Source organism: Fukomys damarensis, unplaced genomic scaffold, assembly GCF_012274545.1.
Source record: "Fukomys damarensis isolate Sample0158 unplaced genomic scaffold, DMR_v1.0_HiC HiC_scaffold_25, whole genome shotgun sequence".
In the NCBI taxonomy this organism is placed as follows: Eukaryota; Metazoa; Chordata; class Mammalia; order Rodentia; family Bathyergidae; genus Fukomys; species Fukomys damarensis.
Genome location: NW_022900937.1, coordinates 10,673,237 through 10,696,021, shown reverse-complemented (window position 1 = coordinate 10,696,021; position 22,785 = coordinate 10,673,237). Strand labels below are relative to the sequence as shown.

General features: G+C 47.9%; 1 protein-coding gene across 2 annotated transcripts in view; it reads right to left on the bottom strand.

The window, feature by feature from the left end:
• Nucleotides 1-22,785, bottom strand: part of Myzap (myocardial zonula adherens protein) — a 75,055-nt gene that overhangs the window by 25,856 nt on the left and 26,414 nt on the right. The window contains exons 4-11 of one of the 2 annotated variants that reach the window (XM_010641268.2): nt 22,528-22,620; nt 20,067-20,180; nt 17,348-17,500; nt 16,016-16,141; nt 15,082-15,210; nt 11,981-12,060; nt 10,726-10,831; nt 1,209-4,831 (exon numbers count right to left, since the gene is read on the bottom strand). In XM_010641268.2, the coding sequence (XP_010639570.1) occupies nt 4,778-4,831; nt 10,726-10,831; nt 11,981-12,060; nt 15,082-15,210; nt 16,016-16,141; nt 17,348-17,500; nt 20,067-20,180; nt 22,528-22,620 (855 nt within the window). In that variant the 3' untranslated portion in view covers nt 1,209-4,777. Of the gene's footprint in view, nt 1-1,208; nt 4,832-10,725; nt 10,832-11,980; nt 12,061-15,081; nt 15,211-16,015; nt 16,142-17,347; nt 17,501-20,066; nt 20,181-22,527; nt 22,621-22,785 lie in introns of those variants that run through there. The other variant, XM_010641267.3, reaches the window with a different exon arrangement.

Here is a 22,785-nt window from a genome sequence, read left to right as displayed (position 1 = left end):
TTATTCTATATCTTATCTGGTATGACTTTTCCACCCATTCGATCCCTGCCTAGAAAAATCCATCCCATCCTGCACAACCCTGGGGAACCCTCCCTCCTCCCTAAAGACAGTCTGCCCACACCAGAATCAATTCATATCCGTAGGCACTGTGCTAACAGGCACTTAGCACACAAGCTATCCATATGTACTTACGTCCACCTCTGGGGAGGGACTATGAGCATCCTCATGTTACTGGTAAGGAAACAGAAACTTGGAGAAGAAAGGTGATCCAAAGGCAGGACACAAAGATGGATTTCATTCACTTGGAGCCTATGAACTTAGTCACAGTGGTTTCCACTTCCGTATTCCCAGCACACACAGCTCATCACCAGGGTCATCACTGACCACATTCTGCCTAGAGTGCGGATGAGTCTAAATGTCAGCCAGAGAGTCCTGAGAGGAGGAAGTAGTGTCCCACAAAAGGCATTTCTTAAACGTCTCCTGGGTCAGCAGAGATGAGCTTCGCATACATTGTACCTGGATCCAACACACATATACCCAGACTCACAAAGACTGCCCAGGGGCAGGAGGTCAGAACAGTCAAAGGAACTGTTGCCAGGTTTTGGAGTGCTACAGTCTCCTTTCAGAGAAGGTTCAGAGATTCTTTGGATCACAAGCAAAGAATTGGCCAAGACAAGCCCAAACGGTAGTAAGGTTTTACATTTATTAAAGGCATGAAAAGAAAGAGCGCTGCAGAGAGAGTTTCGGCCAAGTAAAAGTAGGAAAAGAAGTATACTTTGCAGCATGAGAGTGGAACACTGTGAAAGAATACGGTAGCGAAGAGCTCAACTGAGGCTGTTTTTATGTATCTCTCCCTCCTCAGGCTGATTTGGGTCTAGACTACCCTATCCAAAACTGCTGGAGTGCTCACAAGATGTCTATGTTGCAAGGCTTTGGGAAGTGTTCTGTGCAAGTGTCCTGAAACTGTGTGATTAACCGGCCACATCTACTTCCCCAGCCAGTCTGCCACACCCTAATCTCCTTTCTCAACAACAGGGAACAGAACACCATGTTGGCAAAGGTTAAAATTAGCAGGCAGTGACATTGGAGAAACAAGGTTCCCTGACCTCCCACTCCAAAGGATCACTACTCATACAATATACACAAAAATAAATTCCACATGGATTATTCTTTATCCAAAACTATTTATTGAGCATCTACTATACACCAGCAAAAATTCCAGTTGTTAGGAGTTACAGTCATAAACAGACAAAAGTCCCTGCCTCCTAGAGCTTACATTCTAGTGGAGGGAAAGAGACAACAAACCACATAAACAGGCAAAAAGGACAAGTAAATGTTATGCAGAGAAAAGCTAAAGGAAGCACAGAGGGCAGACGTGTAGGTGGTAACTAAAGACCTAAAGATGAAAAATAAAATTTTAAAACTATTACACAAAATATGCTTATGACAAATAAGACACACAGTACAGCACAGCACAGAAACATTGATAACTACTAAAATTTTAAAATTATATAAGATAAACCACCAACACCACTGAGAAGGAGATGTCGGCCAAATGTTTTTTGATGATTATACGAATACAGAGTAGGTACAAATCAGCAGAAGGAAAGACAAACAACCTCACATAAAATGAATAAAGAATATGAACACGAATTCATAAAGGGGGATGCCTGAGTGTGCCGATGACCTTATGAAAAGGCATTCGTTCCACAACTTGTAATGAGTAGGAATCAGGCTGACGCAAGTTACACTTAAAACAATGAGATGCGATTTCATAACTGACTAAGACCATAGTCCACACGGGGCCGCGTGGTGATGAGAGTCTGGAAACCCCTGCCGTATTAAGCGACTGGGGCAGTGCTATGCACTGTGGAAAACCACCGAAGGGTCAGGCGACGCTGACACTGCGTCACTCCGCCCCCTGGCGGCGCCCCCTTCTACGTGCGCTTCCTAGAGAAGGACGCGTGGAGACGTTTCCCTCTGTGGGAGAATAAAACTTTGAAATTAACTACATGTGTATCAACAGGACAGACGGATTGCAATATATCCAAATAAAAGTATATTAGCTACTGGAATGAAAAAATTAGATCTGCGTGTAATAACATTAAACTAGGAAAAAAGACAAGTTGCAAAATATCGACAATACTACTTATTATCTAAATCATAAACTAAAATTTGTGTAAATTTTTAAACACACACTAGGCTTCGTACTAATATTAGATCCACATCTCTGTGGTAGAAGCGTGGGGTAGAAGAAGGAGAGGAGCAGAACTGGGCAGAAGTAAAACAGAACGGCCCTCGTCTTTACCTGTGATATTTTCTTTTATTTACAAAAAGCAGAGGAGGGCACAGGGATTGTGTTTTCATTATTTATAGAGGATAATGAAATATAATTTTCTGCACTTTAATTTCCTTTCATATTTTAAAAAATAAGAAGAAAAGGACTTTGGACTCAAAGATCTGGGTGTGGACCCAGAACCATAATTATTTGCTGAGATACTGCTCGCTACTTGTTTTTTATGACTCTAAGCCTCGATTTCCTGCACTTTAAAAATGGGCAGACCACACCTCTGTGAAGGTTAACGTGTGTGGGTGAGCTCTGTCTCCACAGCCCTGACAGCCTTGGCGCAGGCGCACTCGTCACTTGGCAAGGCTTTCAACACCAACTGCGCAGCCTCACATACTTTCTAGGGGCAGAAACTGGGCACCTGGTGTCTGGAAAAATGCTCCAAGCCTATTAGAAGCCATTTCAATAAAAAAAATGTGGGTTTGGTGACATTTCCCCACAAGGGACCTTCTAGAAAGGGCAGTTTGGATGTGGGTGCACCCACCAACCCCTGTCATCAAATTCACCTGCAATAATTCCTTCTAGAATGCACAGGGCAGGGAAGGTGGGCACCACTGTGTTCTTTCAGATACCTTAGGTAAAGAACTTGGGTTTTAAAAAAATGACTAACACCATGTTAACCACTAGACCCTGGAAGTGAACACTTTCATGTACTATGCACAAATTCTGCCTCAAAGGTTTGCAAAGCAACTCCTCGGGGGGGCGGTGAGACAGGATGTGGGCTGCAGAGTCAAGGCTGGGGGTCCAGTGAAGGGCAGGGAGAGGGAGGAGAGGTGGGGTGGGTGGAGCGGTGGAGCAGGACTTGAACACAGAACTCAGGCTTGGCTGGCAGTAGGTACAGTTAACAGCGTGTTACAATGTAGGCAGGAAAGAGGTAAACTGAGGCTCACCAGCAATGGTAGAGCAGAGAAGAGAGATGGGTCCTGTGGAGCAGGGGAGCCAGACTCAAGATCACCAGAAAGCCTGGGCTGGGGCTGGGGCAGGAAGAAGGCACATGCACCAAGCGCGTGGAAGGCAGGAAAAGGGGCGTATAGATGCTCTGGGCTCTGCTCATGTCTGCTCCGCTAACCCTGTCCTCCAGGGACTGCGCCTAGGCCAACAGACGGAAGAAACTCCAGGGCGGAAGAGAGCACACCACCCCGCCGACTCACACCAGTGCCCCAGTTTCTTGGAAGGTCAAGGTGTTCCCTAAATTCATTTCCTCCTAATTTCACTTTTTGATATGCTAACAAATCTATTCCACTAGAACAGATGCCAGAGAGCAGATTCCACCAGAGACTCAGAAAAACGTCAGAGTAGTAAAGGAATCCCCAGAAACAAACGGTGCAGGTCACCAGGCCAGGGTGAGATCTAGGCGAGCGATTTCCCAAGCTGACTCCAGCTCCCTGCGGAACCCAGGTGAGTGTGTGGGATCTGCATCGAACCGAGCACTGTGCCCACAGTAACAGCTGCCCACGAATGCTGAAGGTTACCCCTCACTTCCTTCCCTTCCCACTCCCTCTTTGTGTAAGCTGGGCAGAGGCATCAAAATGAGAGACCAAAGGCAAACACCAACAGGAAAGGGACCCACATACCCACTTTGCCATGGACACATGCGGGAGCAGAGAAGGAGCTGCTGTCACAGGGACCCACTCCACCAGCCCTGTGCCCTGGCCTGTGGACCAATGCCACCCGCGACTAGACCACCACTCCTGGTACCTCTCACAACTGGGCCAGCTTCTGAAGAAATACCAGCATGTGTGGCTGTGGCGCGAGACCGGTACCAAAACGCAGATGCGTGGAGTGTGCTTCACGGCAATGCATTTTAGCCAAATGTTCTTCTCTTCCTGAAACTGATTGAACTATTCATTCAGGGATAGAAGCAAACCAAACTTCTCTTAGACAAGAAGAGCAAGAAGTTGACTAGTGGTGCTGAGACACATTCAGAAAGGAAAATCTCAGGGCCACTGTGCCCTGTAAACACAGAATCGAACCACGCAGACACCGGGCTGCTCGTGAGGGGTGTAGGGGCGTAGGGTGTGTTTCGGGACAGAGCCCGTTCCTCTCGGGACTCATGTCCTTCGTCCTCTCCCACCCTCTTCTAGCAGAAAAGCTTCATTTTTCCAGGATCTTAGGCCAATCTCTACTTGGCACCTTCCGAATTGCTTTTAGGAATAATTTTTCCATACAGTTCTTTCTTTGAGATCTAGGAACCCGTTTCTAGACAGACTGTGGGCCTTTGAGTTCTCTTGACTCAGCGTCCTGCGGCTGTCCAAGTCGAGTTACCGTATGTGGGTGTTTTCACAAAGCAGGGCCCCGGGTGGCCAAGTCTTCCTGTTTTGCTCCTCAAAAACACCTCTCGCCCGCAGTGAGTGCACAAGTGTTCTTCTAATCACGAGCAGCGAAAGGAACCACTTCTACCCACAGTGGGCTAGCGGGCTTAGCGGGTTATCATCTTCCAAAGAGCCGCAGACTAAATCTGAAGAAGAGCTCGTGCGACATGATCTGGAGACAGTTCAATTGAGGGAGTTAGGGCTGAGAATTCAGGGCTCCACGCCTCCTCCCTCCCTGACACGGCTCTCAACACGGGGCATCTGGCCAGAGGGTACTTTTGTGGGTTGCACATTTCCACACACTGAAGTTTTAAAAATGAACCGCGTGCCAGCCAACAGAGGAAGCATTTACAATGGGAAATTAGGGGAAGGTTACATTTTTAAAAACCACTTTCTCTGCGAATGTTCTACTCAAGAGTCTGGTGGTTGCAGAGCACAGAAGGGAAACCAAAACAACTCAGAGGTCCCAAGGGAAATGCACAGCCCTGTGTATTGGTCAGGATAGCAACTAGCTACTTCTGCTTTTATTCTCTTTCCTTTAGGTGTGTACAGCAGGAGTAAATTCATTAGTGGTAACAACAGCAACAGCAGCTAGTATTTACTGTGCATTTACTATATTCCAATTCATCTTCTAATGTTTCATCTATATATAATTTAATCCCTTTTCAAACAACGTATCAGGTGGATACTGTTATTAATCCCATTTTGTAGATAATTAAATAAGTAACTTTCCAAAGTGTCCACAACTACTGAATGCAGGTGGGCTTGATTCTAAAGTTTCATGCTCACTGTTATTCGTAGGCCCTCTTTCACTGAATGCCCCCAAAGGTCTCTACATACAGGGTGCATGCAGACTTGAGACCTGGGGTACAGAGAGAGGGAAAGCTTTGTGAACTGTCCTAAGAGCCGGAAACTCAAAGCCTTGCCTCGCTGAGGAGTTACTGGTCGCCTGTCCCCTGAACCACTTCATCTCCCTGAGACAGAGTGAATTACAATCCTACCACTATCACCCTGTTAAGCCAGGGCAAGGGCAGACATGTGCACACCTGCCCAGAGAGAAGAGGACAAGGGAGCCACCTGCGGTCTGTCAGAGGTAGGTTCCTGCCTTCCACAGTCTCGGCATGGGGTGGGTTCTGCCCCACCTCCTCCTAAGTAACATCTTCCCTCTATCTGCATTGCATCTGGGAAGAGTCTACAGTCTGGATGCCACCAGGCCAGTGTGGTGTTAAGACTGAGCTGTTTCAGAATCTTCGGGGACCCAGTGCCAGGGGCTGGAAAGGACTGAAGGTCCCTGTGACAGGGCCTAGCAGTCTCGGTCTTGGACTCGCTTTCCCAAGTCAGTGCTCCTGTCCCTGGTCTGGCCCTCGAGACCATCTGCTCTGAGTCCACCACAGCTTTCTCCTCAGGTGCAGGAGCTTCCAAGGGAGGCAGCCAAATGCACTAACATGAAGCCAGCAAGGTTGCCTGGCTTCCCGGACTGAGAATCTGACCGCACACTGGACCTCTCGCGGTGTTACAAGCACGACCACAAAGACCCCTGCACCGTCTGCCTCCTGTTCCTCTATTTGGCTCAGAAAGACACCAGTGCCTGGCCTGGGTGGAGAGGCACTGGTGAGAAAATCAATCCGGTGTGTGCATCTTTGCACAGCTACATTACAAAGAGGGAGGAGCACACTTGGTTTCTGCAACAGCAGGCTTAAGAAATAATGCCTCCTCGGCTGCTGAAAAGCCACTCCCTCAGATGCTATCTGTTGGAAGAAACATTTACCGTGTGGCAAGCAGTGATAGGACGTGAGAAGAAAGGCACGATGGAATGCAGAGATGATAACAAACTACTGCTCATTCAGCTGAGTAGCATCACTGCCCATTGGCAAAAATGTAAATGTACCCTCAGGAGGGCAAGTATGACTTGGCTGTCTCCTCCAGGTCACTGTCCCCTTGGCAGGAAGGCAGCCGACTAGACCTTGGTGAGAACAGTAAGGAGGCATGAATGGCCCTGCGGACTTAAGAAGTCACACGGATGACCCAGGCTCACTGCTCTGGCCTCAGGTGCCCTAATCCCAGCTCTCCCAGCGCCTTTCCTGGAAACCTGAAAAACACAGCCTGATTCAAGACCAAGCACAAATCCCAGGAGCCCTGAGGTTAAGATCAGCAGTGACAGCTGTGTGTCCTGCCTGGCCCAGTGTGTGTGTGTGTGTGTGTGTGGTGCTATTTTTTCCCCCATCCTTTGGTATTTCTCCATACAGTACTTTCTAGAAAACCTTCAAAGACTAAAAGGGCACATGTGGGGCTTTCGTTGTTGCTGTTTTGTTTATTTACTATATTTAAGAACTAGGGTTGGGAGGAGTGGCCAGTCCCTGATGTCCATGACGGCCAGGACTGTAATCAGCACTTCAGTGAACTTGACCCCACAAGAGATGCACTAAAAATCCTTTGTTTCAAAAGGACCCAGCCCCACCACAAGGCCTCCGCATACAGCACAAGTCCTTGCTTTCTCCCAGGATGGATATCAGGTCACTACTGAGCTAGAACCACAAAACCCGGGCCAGTGGCTTTCTATACGGTTCATTGTTACTCGTGTTACAAAATAATATTCTACTGAGGAGGGAAAAATACAGTGCTGGGTATTTGAGGTTTCTGAAAGCCTCAGCATTGTCCATTGCCTGGACGTCCATCATTTTAACAAGGAACACTGCTTCACAGGCCTTACTGCCCAGATGACCCCGACAGGGAAGAACCAGATGTATTCACACCTGGTGAAGTTGAGGCTGTGTCACAGATGTGTGACAGGAGGAAGCTGTCCTTGACATCTGCCACACTCAAATGCTGCCTCTGTTCTGGATCACGTTTGCCTCTCTCCCTGGGTAGCAGATGTTCACAGATAGAAACATACTTCTAAAGTGCGCTTTCCCGATTTCACACCGATCCGTTCAGTGGGCTGGGCTTCTCAGAACTGGGCCCAACTGATCCGGAGTGACTTAGCTTTAACTTTGCTGATTTTGCTCATTCTGCAAAGTAATGCAACCATAGTAACAGGCACAGCAAACCAAACAGGACAGAATTCTCTGTATAAAGTTACCAGGCTTCCTCCACGTAGTGGCTCAGCTCACAGAACAAAAGTTTTAGAGGAGTTCTAGAAAACGTCTAACTCGACTCTTCCTTCGGGAGGAACACACCTGGAACGAAGCCTAAATACCCCTCTAGGGCAGCCAGTACTGGGAATATTTTATAAAATTTGAGCAAAGAGCTGAAATTTCCTCCTTTGAAAGTGCCACCCAGTGGCTCTGGCCTGGCTTTGCATCACAATACAGAACGAAAATATTCTCCCTCTTGTACAAGATGGTTTTCTACAAGGTAAACTCTGACCTTATGTCCAGCCTCGGCCACGTTCTGCCCAACTTCTCCGCCATTCCTGAGTCACCAGCGACCTCCCCATGGGACCAGCTGTCCCTGTCCCGACTGTGCTCCCCGCCAGTGTCCTAAGCTTACCCACATCTGTCATTTTGAAACAATCCACTCCCATAAATGTCCATAACCTCTGATACTTTTTTTAAAAAACCATCCTTTGGTTACAGAAGTTAACGACACCATGATTTTAACCATACAATTGAGAGCCTTTAAATTCAGAATTAAAAGTCTCCTTAGTGAGCTGAGCCAGGGCCCTTCCAGCCAGCTCCACCAGAACTCAGAGAAGTCCGGGAGACTGAGCTCACATGTGGGAAGCAGAGGACCTGCTGTGCCCCCTCACAGACACGCAGCTGGCCTCTGTATCCACAGGTCCCACACCTTTGCATTTAGTCAACCTTGATCAAAAAATATTTGGAAAAATAAAAGTTGTATCTGTGCTAGATATGTGCAGACTGTTTTTCTTGTCATTGTTCCTTAAGCAGTCTGGTGCGCCTCTCACATAGTATTCACGTTGTATTAGGTATCACAAGCAGCCTAGAGATATTTAGAGTGCATGAGAGAATTGTGTGGGGTCAATGCAAATACTATGCCATTTTGCATGAGGGAGTTGGGCACCCAAGGATTTGGTACCCTTGGGGTGGGGTTGGCCCTGGGGTGACCCCTCTGATACCAAGAGACAGAGAACTTGTGTGTGTGTGTGTGTGTGTGTGTGTGTGTGTTCCCCACTTCCTTCAAATTGGTATGTTCATTATATTCTGAAAGTAGGATATAAAACACAGACTTCTAAATTTCTCTGAAAATGTCTTTTTTTTTTGAGATTGGGTCTTGCTATGTAGACCAGGCTGGCTTTGAACTCACAATGTAGCACAGGGTGGCCTTGAACTCATGGTGACCTTTCCGCCTCAGCCTCCCCCACACACCGGATGACAGGCGTGCACCACCACACATGGCTGAAAATGTCTTTTAGAAAAGTCTCCAAATTGTTTTGTTTATTTTTGTACAGGGGATTGAACTTGGGTCTTTGTGATTGTGAGGCAGGAGGCAGAACCACTGAGCTAAATCCCCGGCAAGTCTCCAAGTTTTGTACCAGCCTTAAATCCTTACAGTTAGGAGTTTAATGGACTCAAAAGCCAATCCGTGAGAGGTTCGAGTCCATGGTCCTCTAGCACGAGGCACAAGGCACGAGCACAATCCATACTTCCCTGCAGGGCCCGCAGTGGAGAACCCCAGGGGAAAACGAGAGGTGGCCCTGGCCCCAGTTGTCAAGTGTGAGAGGCTCAGACGCTCCACCGCAGCTGTGCCAGAGATGCACTCCCTTGGGGAGACAGAATCAAGTGACCATGGGGGGGGAGCAGAACCCCCACACCGAGGCTGGCACTGCTCCTGCCTGGGAGGACCAGGCACAGCCAGGTGGGCTGGGGCCTGCTCTGAGCCTGGTTGCTCCATTGAGTCCTGTGTGAGTCTGTGTGGGACTCACACAGCCCAGCATGGTAAGACCAGGCTCTCTGGGGACTAGACTTCAACATGTCTGTCTATCCTGCACCTGATGCAAAACGCCATCCCTTCCCCCTCACAAACCCCTGACCACCACCACACCACACTCATATCCCCAACATTTTCTTATGGATTAGTGAAAAAAGGCTTAGCCAGGCATGGTGGCACACACCTGCAATCCCAGCACTCAGGAGGCTGAGGCAGGAGGATTGCTGTGAGTTCGAGGCCAGCCTGGGCTACATAATGAGTTCCAGGTCAGTCTCAACTACATAGTGAGACCCTGTCTCAAAAACACACACACACACACAAAAAAAAAGAAAGAAAAGCAAAAGAAAAAAGGCATGTGTGTATATTTGTGTATGTGTTATTAGGAACTGAATCCACTGAACTAAATACCCAGCCCTTTTTTATTTTTTATTTTGAGAGAGGGTCTCACCAAGTTGCCTAAGTTCAGCACCAACTTGCGATCCTCCTGCCTCAGTCCCTCAGAGTGCTGGGGTTACAGGTGTGAGCCACCGTTTGATTTTAATTATCCTTTGAACATTTTATCTCACAAGTATGAATTATTTGAGTAGATATACTTTTGCTTGTAATCACTTATTAAGGAAACAGATATCTTTGTAGAGTGGTGCTCACTCTAAATGCTGCCTAAAATGGACACCTTCTCTTTATTTTGCAATTTAGAGAACAAGACTCACAGGAATTCTTACCAATCTGCTAGTACTATTGTTTTTCTATCAGATTTTTTTACTGGATTTTTAAAACTGAGCAACAAACCTACACAGTATGTGACTGGTTTGGTCACAGCACAGGCTTTCAAGATCAGAGGGAGAGAGGGAGAGAGAGAGAGAGAGAGGGAGGAGAGTGAGAAGCAGGCAGGGTGAGCAGCAGTGTGGAGACCCAGGGCAGTCACCTCCTCTCGTCCACCCTGTCACGCCCTGAGCAGTTGGCACCATGCAGCGCCAGCCCCCACCAGACGGGCTGTGGCTAGAGGAGCCCTTCACTAGGGCAACCATCAGCTTGCACAGAGCATGTGAAGGAACTCTCTTTGGCCTGGGCAAGCACACTTTGGACCACAGGAAAGCAGGCAGAGAGTCTCTATGTTCCAGGGCTGAGGTCACCGTCGGGCAGCAGTGCCAGCCCAAGGCCCTGCCCAGCACGTACCTCCTCAACCATCTGCTTGACTTTCTTCTGCTGGCAGTGCACCATGTCATCCAGGTGTCTGATCCGCTCACGGAGGCTGGCTGAGGCCTCCTCCAGCTGCTGATACCTAACGCGGGGAAGAAAAGGCAACTGAGTCCTGCACCCAAGTGCCCACATCGGCAACAAGGTCTCAGCCTTGAAGAGGTACCGCCAAGACCAGGAAATGAAACTCCAAGATGCACTCTGCTTCCTGTGCACATCCTAAGTGATCAAGCATAAACCAGTCAAGTCTCCGCCTTCGAAAAGCCTCTCTCCCTCCGGTGCTTGAGTTCTATCCTGCATAAGAACAATTACTACAGGGATGGAGAGAGAATGTTTTCACCCACTTACAAGTTCACAAGGCTCTCACTTTGAGGGTTGCTAGATTAGAACATACAGGATTACAGCTGCACTGTGAATTGTTTATTTTGGATGAACAAGGAACAGGCTGAGAGATCACTGCGTCACAACAGAGGTCGTAAGACATTTCATCTTTCTTTTTTGCAATAGCACAAACACTTCTCCCACTGTGCTTGTGGAAAGGAACTGAAGGCCACTGCAGATGGTCCTTCCACTCTGTGGGACTCCGGAGGGGAGCCCTGGAGGAGCTGGGTCTGGTGCCACCTCCCAGCTCTGCCCCTCAACACTATAGTGAAATCCAGCAAAGACTCCGGTCAGCCTGGAAGCTCAGAATCCCACAGGTGCAAAGGGCCTCGGGGAGACTAACTCCCCAAAGTGCTCCAATCCTCCACGTTCACTTGAGAGCCTCTGAGCCTCTTGAGCCATTGCACTTTTAGAAGAGTCAGTATACCACGCCCACATTTCCCCCCAGGGTTTTATATCCTTTTTGCCAAATGCAGGGCTTGCAAGCAAAACACATTCTTTTCAATTATTTTCCAGGACATGTTATTAATCACAGCTGCTGTGTTTTCTCAACACCCAAGGTGCATCCTGTGGAGCTCAAGGTTATGGAGAACGTGCAGAGACCAGACTTTCACACTGGCCCCAGAATTCAGTGCCTATCCCGGGCTATGAATGAGCCACGGGCAGCCAGAGGTGGCAGTCACCTTGTCACGCAGGAGCCCCCCCCACCGGAAACTCTCAGCCCAGAGTCACATCTGGGTATGTTCCCGACCAGTGCCGAGCACATCCATGAAAATGCAAGGTCAAAGGTGCCACAATACCAGAGCAGCCCACTTTCAACACCCACTCCCAGACCAACGGCCCTGCATCCTACCTTTCTTTGTCAGCCTCGGGAATCTCCCCGGACATTTCTGTCTCGTGCTCCAGAAGCTGCAGTTGCAGCTGGTGCCGCTCCTGAAACAGATACAGTGAGTAGTGAATGCCAGTGATGGATAGAGGAGGCTCTGGATTAACCAGTTGGTTCTTTATCTCAAGGAAGGCAGTAGGTTAAATTCAGAGAGAAGTTGGAAGATGCTACAGTGCTGGCTCTGAAGGTGAAGGAAGGGGCCACAAGCTAAGTAATGCAGGCAGCCCCCAGAAATTAGAAAGGTAAGAAAAGAGCTTTTCCTTTCAAGTTTCCAAAAAGAATCCATCCCAGTCAATTTCTTGATGGTAGGACTGTTTGCCTCCAGAACCTAAAAAGAATAAATTAGTGTTGTTTGAAGCCACTAATTCTGTAGTAATTTGTTACAGTGGTGATAAAAATATATGTTATCAGGCACTGCACTTTGGATACTTTGTTGTATATATATATATTCAAAAGTTTACCCCAAATTAAGAATCTGGATGATTATCTATGGAGAACATGGGAAAATATTATTAATTAAAAGTGCAGTGAAATTGTGCTAAAAATACAGCACAGACGTATATGTAATCCATTTCCTTAAAATGGAAGCTTATCAAGTCCTGTCACCCAGAGGAGAGTGGCTCAGCTTTACACTTAGAAATTTTCTGCAACAAACCTTTACAAATTATGGAGATTCCAAACTGCTTTTCCGCCAACCTATTAAAAGCAAATCTCCGGAAATTTAACTACTACTACTTCTGAAGCTATAGAGGTGGCACCCAGGGGAAAGCCAGGCTGGCCAGGAAGAACATCATAACACCAAGGTGGGGAAAAAAAACTGACTTGAGTTTTGTTACTGTTTTTAAAATCTCTATAGCAGAAACACATTCTTACAGTCTGGCCTGGGCAGGAAGTTCCTCCTGGCCTGTATGTTTTGCCCTGCATGGAAGCTCTCGTCAGCCCTGAAATGAGGGTGACAACTTTTTTGCAAATAGGTTCTGTCCACCTCCCCACGAAAATGTCATAAGGCAGTTCAAGACCTAACTGCAGCACGTTTAAAAATCTACTTTTAAAAAAACCGAGGTGCAACAAGTCCTGAGTGTGCACTGCACAATCATTTCTCCCCTTTGTCTGCACCTGAGATGCCACCAGCTGGACCCAAGACCCAGGACCACCTGTTGCCCCAAGGCTCCAGAAGGTGCACTCCTTAGAAGATTTTCACTGATAAAAATAAAGGTGTTTCCGATCCAGTGCTCAGTAAGACATCAGCAAACTGAGGTATGCAGTGGAGAAGCCACTCAAAAGCACAGTTTGGCTTCAAGCACTTCCCCCCAGCACCACCACCACCAAAACAAGGACAGCAAGGCACACACACTGCTGTGTACAGAGTGGGACAGATTTCTGGTCAAACCCTTACTCTCAAAGGTTATCCCTGAAGAGGAAAGAATGTAACTGATCCCAATTAAATACAGAATATATTTCTCAGCTGGGGAAGGGAGCACACACCTGTAATCCCAGCACTCTGGGAGGCTGAGGCACAAGGATTGTAAATTAGAGCCCAGCTTGGGCAACTGAGCAAGACCCTGTCTTAAAATAAAACTTAACGGCTGAGGAGGTAGCTAGCAAGGCCCTGGGCCAAACCTCCACGAGTATGAAAAAGGAAAAAGAAAAGATTCCTCCAGCCTAAATGGAAAAAAAGGTTTAGAGACAGGATAAAAGTTCAGTAACTAGAGAAAAAGCCAACAGGATCTGAGGAATCTTCTGTGTCTCCTAAGTGCTGGCAGAGAATCTTTATCACCTCCTCCTGGGGCTGCATGTGCAGCTCAGCAGGGGCAAACCAGAAGTTTCAGAACCCCAAGGGTACAGAGAAGATCAGTTATAAAAGCTGGCAACAGGGTTAGGCGCTTGCGCAAGCCTATAACAAAATAAAAATCAGGGGCATAAATGACAGCCCTTTACCTAGGGCCAGGCCCCATGCTCAGCACTTGTGTGAGTTTTTCTTATTTACTTTTCACAAAAGCCATCAGAATAAGAAGGAACATTATCAGCATTTCACAGGACAGGAAACTGAGCTTGGGAAAGTGAAATAACTGCCACTCTAGAAAGAGAGGCAAGACCAAAGCCTGGGTCTGCCTGACGCTAAACCCCTGCTCTGGCCACACACACAGTCTCTCTGGTGGGTGCTGCCCCAGCAAAATCTGCCACCCAGGAAGAGTGTTGAACTTAACCAGTGTCTTCTTAGAAGCCATTGGGAGAACACCTCCCCTAGGTCTCCACCACCAAGTCCAGTCAATGCCATATTAGTGCTAGACAAGGCACCGCCTGCTTCTCGGTAAAAGGTGGGGTCTGTTTCGCAGGGGCAGAGGTGAGATTAGAACTCCCAAGGAAAGATATTAGGGATCCTGGAAGCCCTGAATGTGGAACTTAATAGGGTTCCCACGCTGGTCAGAACCTTGTAGGGGGCATAGAGGGCTCTGAGGCAGACACCAAGTGAGTTAGAGCGTGCTCATATCAATGGCCCAGGTAGGTCCCCTCTGTCTAACTGGGGAGCTGTTTCTCAGAAACCAGCCATGGCTTCGGCCCTGAACTCCTAGGACCTCTCCCCGAACTCAGCTGTCAGCAGCTGAATGTTACCATCCTTCCTGAGCTCTCCCTTCTCTCCTGCCTTCTTCCCTTTCCTCCACTTCCTGCCTAGTTTCCTGCCTCCTCCCTTGCTCTAGACTGGCTTTATCATCCCTGCTTTGGGTCCCCACCTCCTATGCAGACAGGGCAGGGCTGGGTGTTGAAGGAAACCCAAAGGGACCTGATTACTCAGTGGCAAGGCCAGTGCGTGCCAGGGCTGCTGAAGTGTTAGGGTTTTGTAAAGAATTTCATATGGAATATTTTCTTTTAAAGCACGAGAATAGTTACTGAGGGAAAAATTAGAACTTTGTTAGACTTCTTCATATTTTATAGCTCTTTTTTTAAAAAAAATTGCAGACAGGCTGAGAGGAATCAGAGCGGAGGGCTTCTGTATTTTCTGGCAGGCCTGCAGGGAACTGTGGGACACAGAGGCTCATTTCAAGGAGAAAAACTGTGACATGTGTCACCTTTTCCATGCGCTCGATGAGCCTGTCCAGCTCCCCAATCTTCTGGTCTTTCTCCTCGAGGCTGATCTCTGCTGCTTGCATCTTTTTATTGGCCTCTTCAATTGTTTTCAGAAAACTATTGGTTTCTTCCTGCAAAACAAGTGTACTCTCTCAGCACAGGCCTGGAGAACCCAGGTACTCACCACATCCAAGCAGCCAGGCCTTGCTAAGCTGCGATCGCCCTTCCAAAGCCTGACCTCAGACCCCAAGAAGTATCTCACAGACAGCAGATTCAGCTTCCCTGGTCTCATCTATGCATGAAGATACATTGTGTGGCTTTTTAATGAGCCTGGCTACTTTTCTTCCCTTTTCTCCTTGAAACTTTAAATCTGGAAGGTGTAAAAGAGTCTGTGAATGTTTAAATAACATTAAGTAGATGTCCCCATATTCGTAACCAGTGTAAAGGGACTTAGTGGCAGATCAGGAGTGGAATGAGAATGCCCAGATCTCTCCCAACTCACTCCCGAGAAAGCTGGGTCAGTCATCAAGCCTCTAAGGATGCAGCGACCCAGACGTGGAGTCCCTGCCCACCAAGAACACACCCTGCCCTAGCTTCACTGCTGGGTAGGACAGAATTCCACATCCACGGCAAGGAGCCCGGGCCATCCGTCAGAGGACTCTTCCACATGTATAAATGGCAGACCTGGGGCACGGGGCAGTGGCACTTAGAGACTGGATGGAATCCAAATGAGGAAACGGGTTTCGGGTAGAGGGGGGAAGGGCAAGGCTGCAGACGAGCCCTGCTCAGAGCAGGATGGGAGGCAGGAGGGAAGACCGGAGCCCAGTGAAGGAGCAAAGACATGCATGCCCAGATCCTCACCCACGCCGGAGCCCGCAGGATCCCCAAGAGCAAACCCTGCTCCCCATCTCTTCCGTCAACGCGGCCACTACGCACCAGGAGCGCCTCTTTCTCAGCACTGTGCCTTCGCTGCTCCTCCTGCAGCCTCTCCTCATACTGGCTGTACAGCTTCTTGGTCATCTCCCTCATCACCTCGGCATTGGCTGCCTGGGAGGATTCCACCTGCAGGGAGACTCATTGCAGCACCACCGCTCTGGCGGGTCCCAGGGTGACCCTGGCCTCCCCGCTGGACAGCTTGCATGAGGACACGTGGGGACAGAGGCTATCACCAAGGCCTGTGGTAGCGAGAAGCAGTAGGAACCCAGAGCAGGGAGTGAAGGAGGAGGAAGGGGCGCATGCAGCCCAGACAAATGAAAACTGGCACCACTGCACACCTTGCTATGAGGATGCTCAGGACAAAGGTGTGCACAGGCATGGACTGTTCCAAAGGTAGAAACATAACTGCTTAGCGACCCCATGAGCTGCCGTGGCCAATCCTGCAACTAGGCCGGAGTTCGGTTAAGCTCAAATGAGAAATACAGCCTCATCCTCTGCCCACCCGTGCACCCCCTAAATGGCAGGAAGCGCTCTAACCTAGCAGGCTCACTAAACTGGGCACCGCTAGTGAGGGGTCATTAGAGCCGCGTGCGCGGGGCTGACGTGGGCTACTGATTTCCAGCTCTCGGCCCTTCCTCCAATTTTGGCTTGCTCCAGAGCTGAGTCCACCAGGTGTGTCACCTCTGGATAAGGGCAGGTCCTTCACCCTCAACAGGTTAGTAAGTGCGCTCCCAAGATGTGCCAAGTCTCTTAACACTCTTTAAATCCTTCTTAGCACTAGGCAAGTGCCAACACCGAGAAACCACAAAATGGAAACTCCCAGTCGGAGGCTATCATTAGCAAGAATCCCACCCCATTTCCACCACACACAGGCTGTGGGAAATAACCCGAGTCCCTGCAACAATGTTTTTAAACTTGGAGGAGGGAATAAGAGGAACAGGAGAGGGTAGCCTGTCTAGCTCCGTGGGTCAGGATGAAAACCAGAGGCTGGCCCTAGAGACCTGGCCACCACACCGCCTGGCGACGTCCCTCATGTCTGGGAACACACCACCTGCACAAACAGCAAAGCCTGGGCAGACACATACAGCAGACGTCCAGAAAGTATTCACAGACGGAACAAACCATAAAGCACCTACGGTGAGGAAAAGACTCATTGATTTCAGACTTTTTCAGCAACAGACCTTTTTAGTTTAAGCCACACCTCATGAGATTGGCCACAAAGGGTGAAAAATATAACGAAAGGAAACGGAAGAGGCAACTGGGGCAGGAGAGAAAGGAGGAGGAGGACAGCGGAGCGAAGGCTGGCAGGGGACGTTGGCTCGCCCAGCCCACCTTCGTCTGAAGCAGCTGATTTTCAACTTGCACCGCTTCCAGCTGCCTCTGCTTCTCTCGCAGCTTGTCCACGGAAGCTTGGTACGTCTGCTGCAGGTTTCTGATTTGATCCTTAATGTTGCTGTTTTCCAAAGTAACATCCACAAGGGTTTTCTATTTTCAGTGAAAATAAAACCAAAGTCAGCGCTAGCGGTGTGAGGGAACAGGGCCAGAGTCGTGCCCTATCGTTCCCTGTCAGGCCACCGCTGCTCCCAGGCGGGGCCTCGTAGTTTTCCACGAGGGGCTTCCCATGGTGGCTGAGAGGTCCGCACCCCTGTGGGCCAGCGAGCCTCCCCTCAACCTCCCACCGCGCTGCCAACACCACATGTTACTGCTTACTTAGGGGGGCTGGAAATGGATGAAAACGGACTCTTTCCAAGGGAAAAATGTACATAAACACATCACTTCACATGGAAAACAAAACAGGTTTGGAAACAGTTTTAGTAGTACAATCCCATTAATAAATCCAAACAGTTTCCACTATGTGACAGAATAATGGATATTTATTTTCTTCTTTGTTTTTCCCTCTCTACTTACCACATCCCCACAACAGAATAAAAAAATGAATTCTATAGAATGATAATATCCCCATTTTTTTCCTTCTTAGGGTCATCACGGCTGTGCTTCTGGACTGCCTGCTGCACCAGTGACAACATGGCAAAGCTGCCACATGCTTTATCTCCCTCCCGGGTTGGCAGAATCACCAAACAATAGAGTTGGTGACTTGGATAAGTGCCTGGCAAGGGTCAAGAGCCTGTGGATTATCACTCGCGACCACCAAAAGGAACAAGTTTGTCTACATTAGTAGTGTTGCTATTTACTGCTTCATTTCCGAGTTGGTTAGACCTCCTTAGAGAAATGGCCTCTGGGAACACCAGCATCCCATCACTGGGTACTGGGTCAGGGCACCTCTACCACCTCCCCATGTCATCTCAACTTCTAAACAGAAGACCTGGAAATACTCTGGACTTGGTTTCAAACACTGTCTTGTTAGATGACCAGACAGTGCCCTCTCTGCAGCCCCTGTGTGACCAGTAACAAGCCTCTGGCTCCTAAACCTACTGGAGCTAGGATAAGGAACTGTTGGTGAAGGTAGCTAGATATTAAAGGAAATACAAGAGCCATTTGGAAGCATGAAATCACAACACGTGAGCTTTCAGGGGCTTTGAAAAGCAGCTCCCCTTGCCCAAGTTTGTCTGGTGTCCACATAAAAACCCACATCCTGGTTTGCCACCAGCCAGACCCCTGGTTCACATTGCTGCTCTCTGTTGGCCTTGGTTTGTTCATACACCAAAGGGTCAGAAAGCATCTCAACAGTCCTTTCTAGTGCTGATATGCTGTGAAATCAAACCAAGGATCTGGTCTCTCTGTCCATAAAGATGAACATGGTAGAATGGGCAAGTGGAAGAAGCTGAGGTTTGCATGAAAAGAAAGCCTTTGACCTTCAAACATTGGCTTAACTTTTTAGTCATAGGGCTCCACTGGATGGCCAGGACTGAGAGCCTGATCCATAACTAGGATTCAGTGAGAGTCCCTGGGTTAGGGCTGACTCTATGCTAACAGCTGACCCCTGGGGTAAATGCCTGGACTGCTGGCCAGATAGAAAAATCAGAAGATTCCAGAAAATACTAGAAAAAAAGTTTTTTCTGGGGAAAAAGAACCAGACACAGTTCAGATATTGGCCAACTATGGACTCAGATAGGGTAAAGTTATCCATGCTGGACTGGGAGTGAGAGGCATCCATGACAGAAGGAAGAGAGGCTTGGCGAGCCCCCTTTCTGATCAGAGGAAGGGAAAAACAAAGGCTTCTGAATGAGCCAGAGCTGAAGCGAGTCTTGGCCGGAGGCCATGGGGAAACTGGCACACACAAAGCAAGCAGGAAAAGCCCCACCACACATGGGCATCCCAGACAAACCAAACACAAGACACGCCCAGATCCACTGCTGGATGGAGGCCAAGCTTTGTTGCTGCCACAGCTACCATGTCAGCTGTTGCCGGAAAATACAAGGTTCTAGAGGAGTAGACCAACCCAACAGGGAAATCTGTTTACTTATTCCTCAATTATTTACATAGAACCAGAAAGGATTTTAAATAGTTTGTGGAATATTTAGGAAGCTGACAAGAGCCAAGTTAAGTCAGAGGAGGGCAGAAGCATTGTTTATATACTGGGAAAGTCAGCCAAGGAGAGCTACTGCAAGGGAAAGTAATGCTTCATTGGGAACATCTTCAAATTCAGTTGCATGCTCAGTAGCACGCTCTTTGGAAGAGAAAGGATCATTTGTATTGTTAGCTCTCAGCAAATCAAATTCATGAAAAGAATGTTCCTTGAAATAGGCTGACAACACATCTTTTTGAATGTTGGATTCTGGGTCTTTCTGTTTCTCTGTATGGTATTTCAAGACAGTCTTTGGAATACAGAAATACTCATGGTTCTTGCTAATGCAAAATAATTTCTAAATTAAGAAAAAGAGCTTACCAGCCTTTGGGAGGTACTTGCCATGAGGGGGTATAGATTGTCTTGGGTTAAGTCTGTCTTTTCTGTGACTGTGTGGAATTTCCTGAGCTACTAGGGATACAGGGAGGAAGATGTGGATGTGTTGCACCCGTGGCTTCTTCACACGGGTATGGGAACCATGCCTGGGCTGCAGGCTGCTCTCTCATGGAAGGGAACAGCACGTACCTGCAGACCAATGGAGTCCGATGCCAAAGCCGAGTTCATGGCATTGAAACTATCCAAGGCTGAGGACTGGGTTTGGATGTGGTTCTCTAGATAGTCCTGCCGGGCATGGGAAACCTGGACAAAGGAGGAGAAGGTCACTCAGAGCCAATCCACACACCCACAGCAACCCTCAGTGAGGCAGGAGCTTCCTTGTTGACGGTAGCTCTGTCCACATCAACATGACTTATGTCATTTTTTTTTTTTTTTTTTGCGGTACCAGGGATCAAACTCAGGACCTTGAGCTTGAAAGACAGGCATGGCACCACTGAGCTAAATCCCCAGCCCGACTTATGTCAAGTTTTAGCCTAAAAGCCAATATCTGCATGACCCAGAGAGCAGAAAAACAAAAATACTCTTCCTGTGGGTACTATTCACACAGTACCCACAGAGAAGAGACATAATCAGAGAGGACAGGTGATCTGCTCACAGAGACATAGCTCAGGTGGCACAGCCAGAAAGAGATGAGGGCTTCTGCCATCTTGCTCTTTGTATGGACCACAGGAAAAATGTGCCTTGGATTAACACAGTGTTCGAGGGTTCCTTTTAGTGACAAAACCACTGAGCTAAATCCTGGGCCCCTCAAGGGTTCTTTTGTCACTGCTGCTGCCTGTGTTGGGTGTATGTTTAACAAGTCTGAGAAAGTTTTGTCAGAAGCCAGTCTTTTTTTTTTTCCTTTTGTACCAGGGATCGAACTCTAGCCTTTGCACTTGCAAGGTAGGCAATGGAACCACTGAGCTAAATCCCTGGCCCTGTCAGAAGCCAGTCTTGAGTTAGACTTCAACAAGGGCTGTGGGCAGAGAATCTGGGAGGCTACAGGACTACAGGAACAGGGACAGAAGGCCTGAGGTGGTTCTGTGAGGCACCCCCTGTTGGTGGAAGAGGGAAGCGAATCAGCAGACCGGGCAAGTGCAGGAGGCCCAGTGTCCTTCAGGACTGTCTGGGGCAGTAGCTCAGCACACCTCATCCAGCTAAGAGCATGGAGTAGTGCAAAGGATGAAGAGACTGGCAAAGAGTCGGGATTCCAGGAGCAGCTGGAGCCTGAGAAAATAAAGATGTGTGGGAAGCACGGGGCAGGGTCTTGTTTACCCTGCGATTGCAAATGCCATCCCTAGGCTTTGAAGGCAGTCATTAGTGCCTGTCAGAGGATAGCAGGGTGGATTTCTGTGACAAGGTGAGACTGCCACCCGTCTCCTCCAACATTCCAGTTGGAATGGGCCAGGAGGGCGTGTTTACATGCCCCACTCCTGTAATCAGGACATAGGTCTGCGTAAACAGATAGAACACAGCCCAGCCATAAAATGAACTCAGGCACAGAGGCTGTCACTGCCCTCTTTCATGCAGATGCTGGCTCTTATGGGAGGACGTTACATATGCATGGTCTCATATCTTTGAGATTCTTAACAGCATGTCATTCAAGTCCCACAAGCATTGGCTTGCTTAGACTAGAGGAAGCTTATTTTTCTTAAATTTCTGAGTAAGAGTACACTGACATGGCGCTAACATTTTTAAAGTATTGCAAATACTTTAAACGTCCCTTTTTCTTCTGTCACACCAGCCACGTTATCACCTTGCCCATCCCCACCCCTGCCCTTTCCCTGAAAATAAGACTTACTGGAAAATAACCAGCATCGAAAACTAGAGATCAAAAACGCCAGCCCCAATCAGCCCATCTTTGCTTTCCCTGCCGTCACTGTGCTCTTGCTGGGCAGGTTCTCTGTAAGGCAAGTAAGGCTGACTGGACTGGTGTTTTTTATCTCTCGTCTTCAAGATTGATTATTTTCCAGCCAGGTCCTATTTTGGGGGAAACACAGTAGTTAGGGAGCCACTGTTAATCACTTCCTGGATTTGCCTTTTAGTAACTTTTGGGTAAACAAAAACAAATCTTGAAACAGTTATTTTCTCCTCCTGCTTTATACGAAAGGTAGCAAACTATGCATACTTTTCTATAACTCACTTTTTCATCTACTCTGTATCTTTCAAATCTTTCCCTAACTGTTTTTGAACAGCTAAGTTGCTCTTTTTTTCAACTGTATGTTTTCTATTGGAGAGATGTAATTTACTTTCCTATTCTTGATGGATACTTGGATTTCTAATCTTTTTTACTATTAAAAAGATACAGTGATATGATTAGTTGATTCATCCCTTCTACATTTCACATATGGAGAATTTAATCTGTAGAATAAATTCTTAGGAATAGACTTAGGGGGAAGGCTTTGAATATAAAGAAGATTATAGTTGCCACAAAAGTTTTCCTTTTAGTAATAAACTTCAATGTGTGACAAAAATTCCCACCACTCATTTAAAATATGGCTCCACTGATTAAAAAAATCACACATCAAACACCTTTAGGTACCAGCCACCGAGAGGAAGTCCCAGGTTCCGCCATCCACCCATGCACCCACTGTGCCACCAAGACCCTTACAGACAGTTCCTGGGTGAGCTGTCGGATCTTCTGCCTCATTTCATCATAGTCGCCATACATGCGCCTCCTTACTTCTTCCAAAGTGGCTCTCACCTACAGCCCACAAAAAACATATTAGGGATCTTTGTGCTATTATGACATTTTTCATGCAAGGTGTCCAAAACTTTACTAATGAGACAAGGCCTCCCAAAAAAAAAATACATTAAAAAAGTAATCATAAATGAAGGGTGAAGGTCACCCCTGACACCTAGTTTGAAA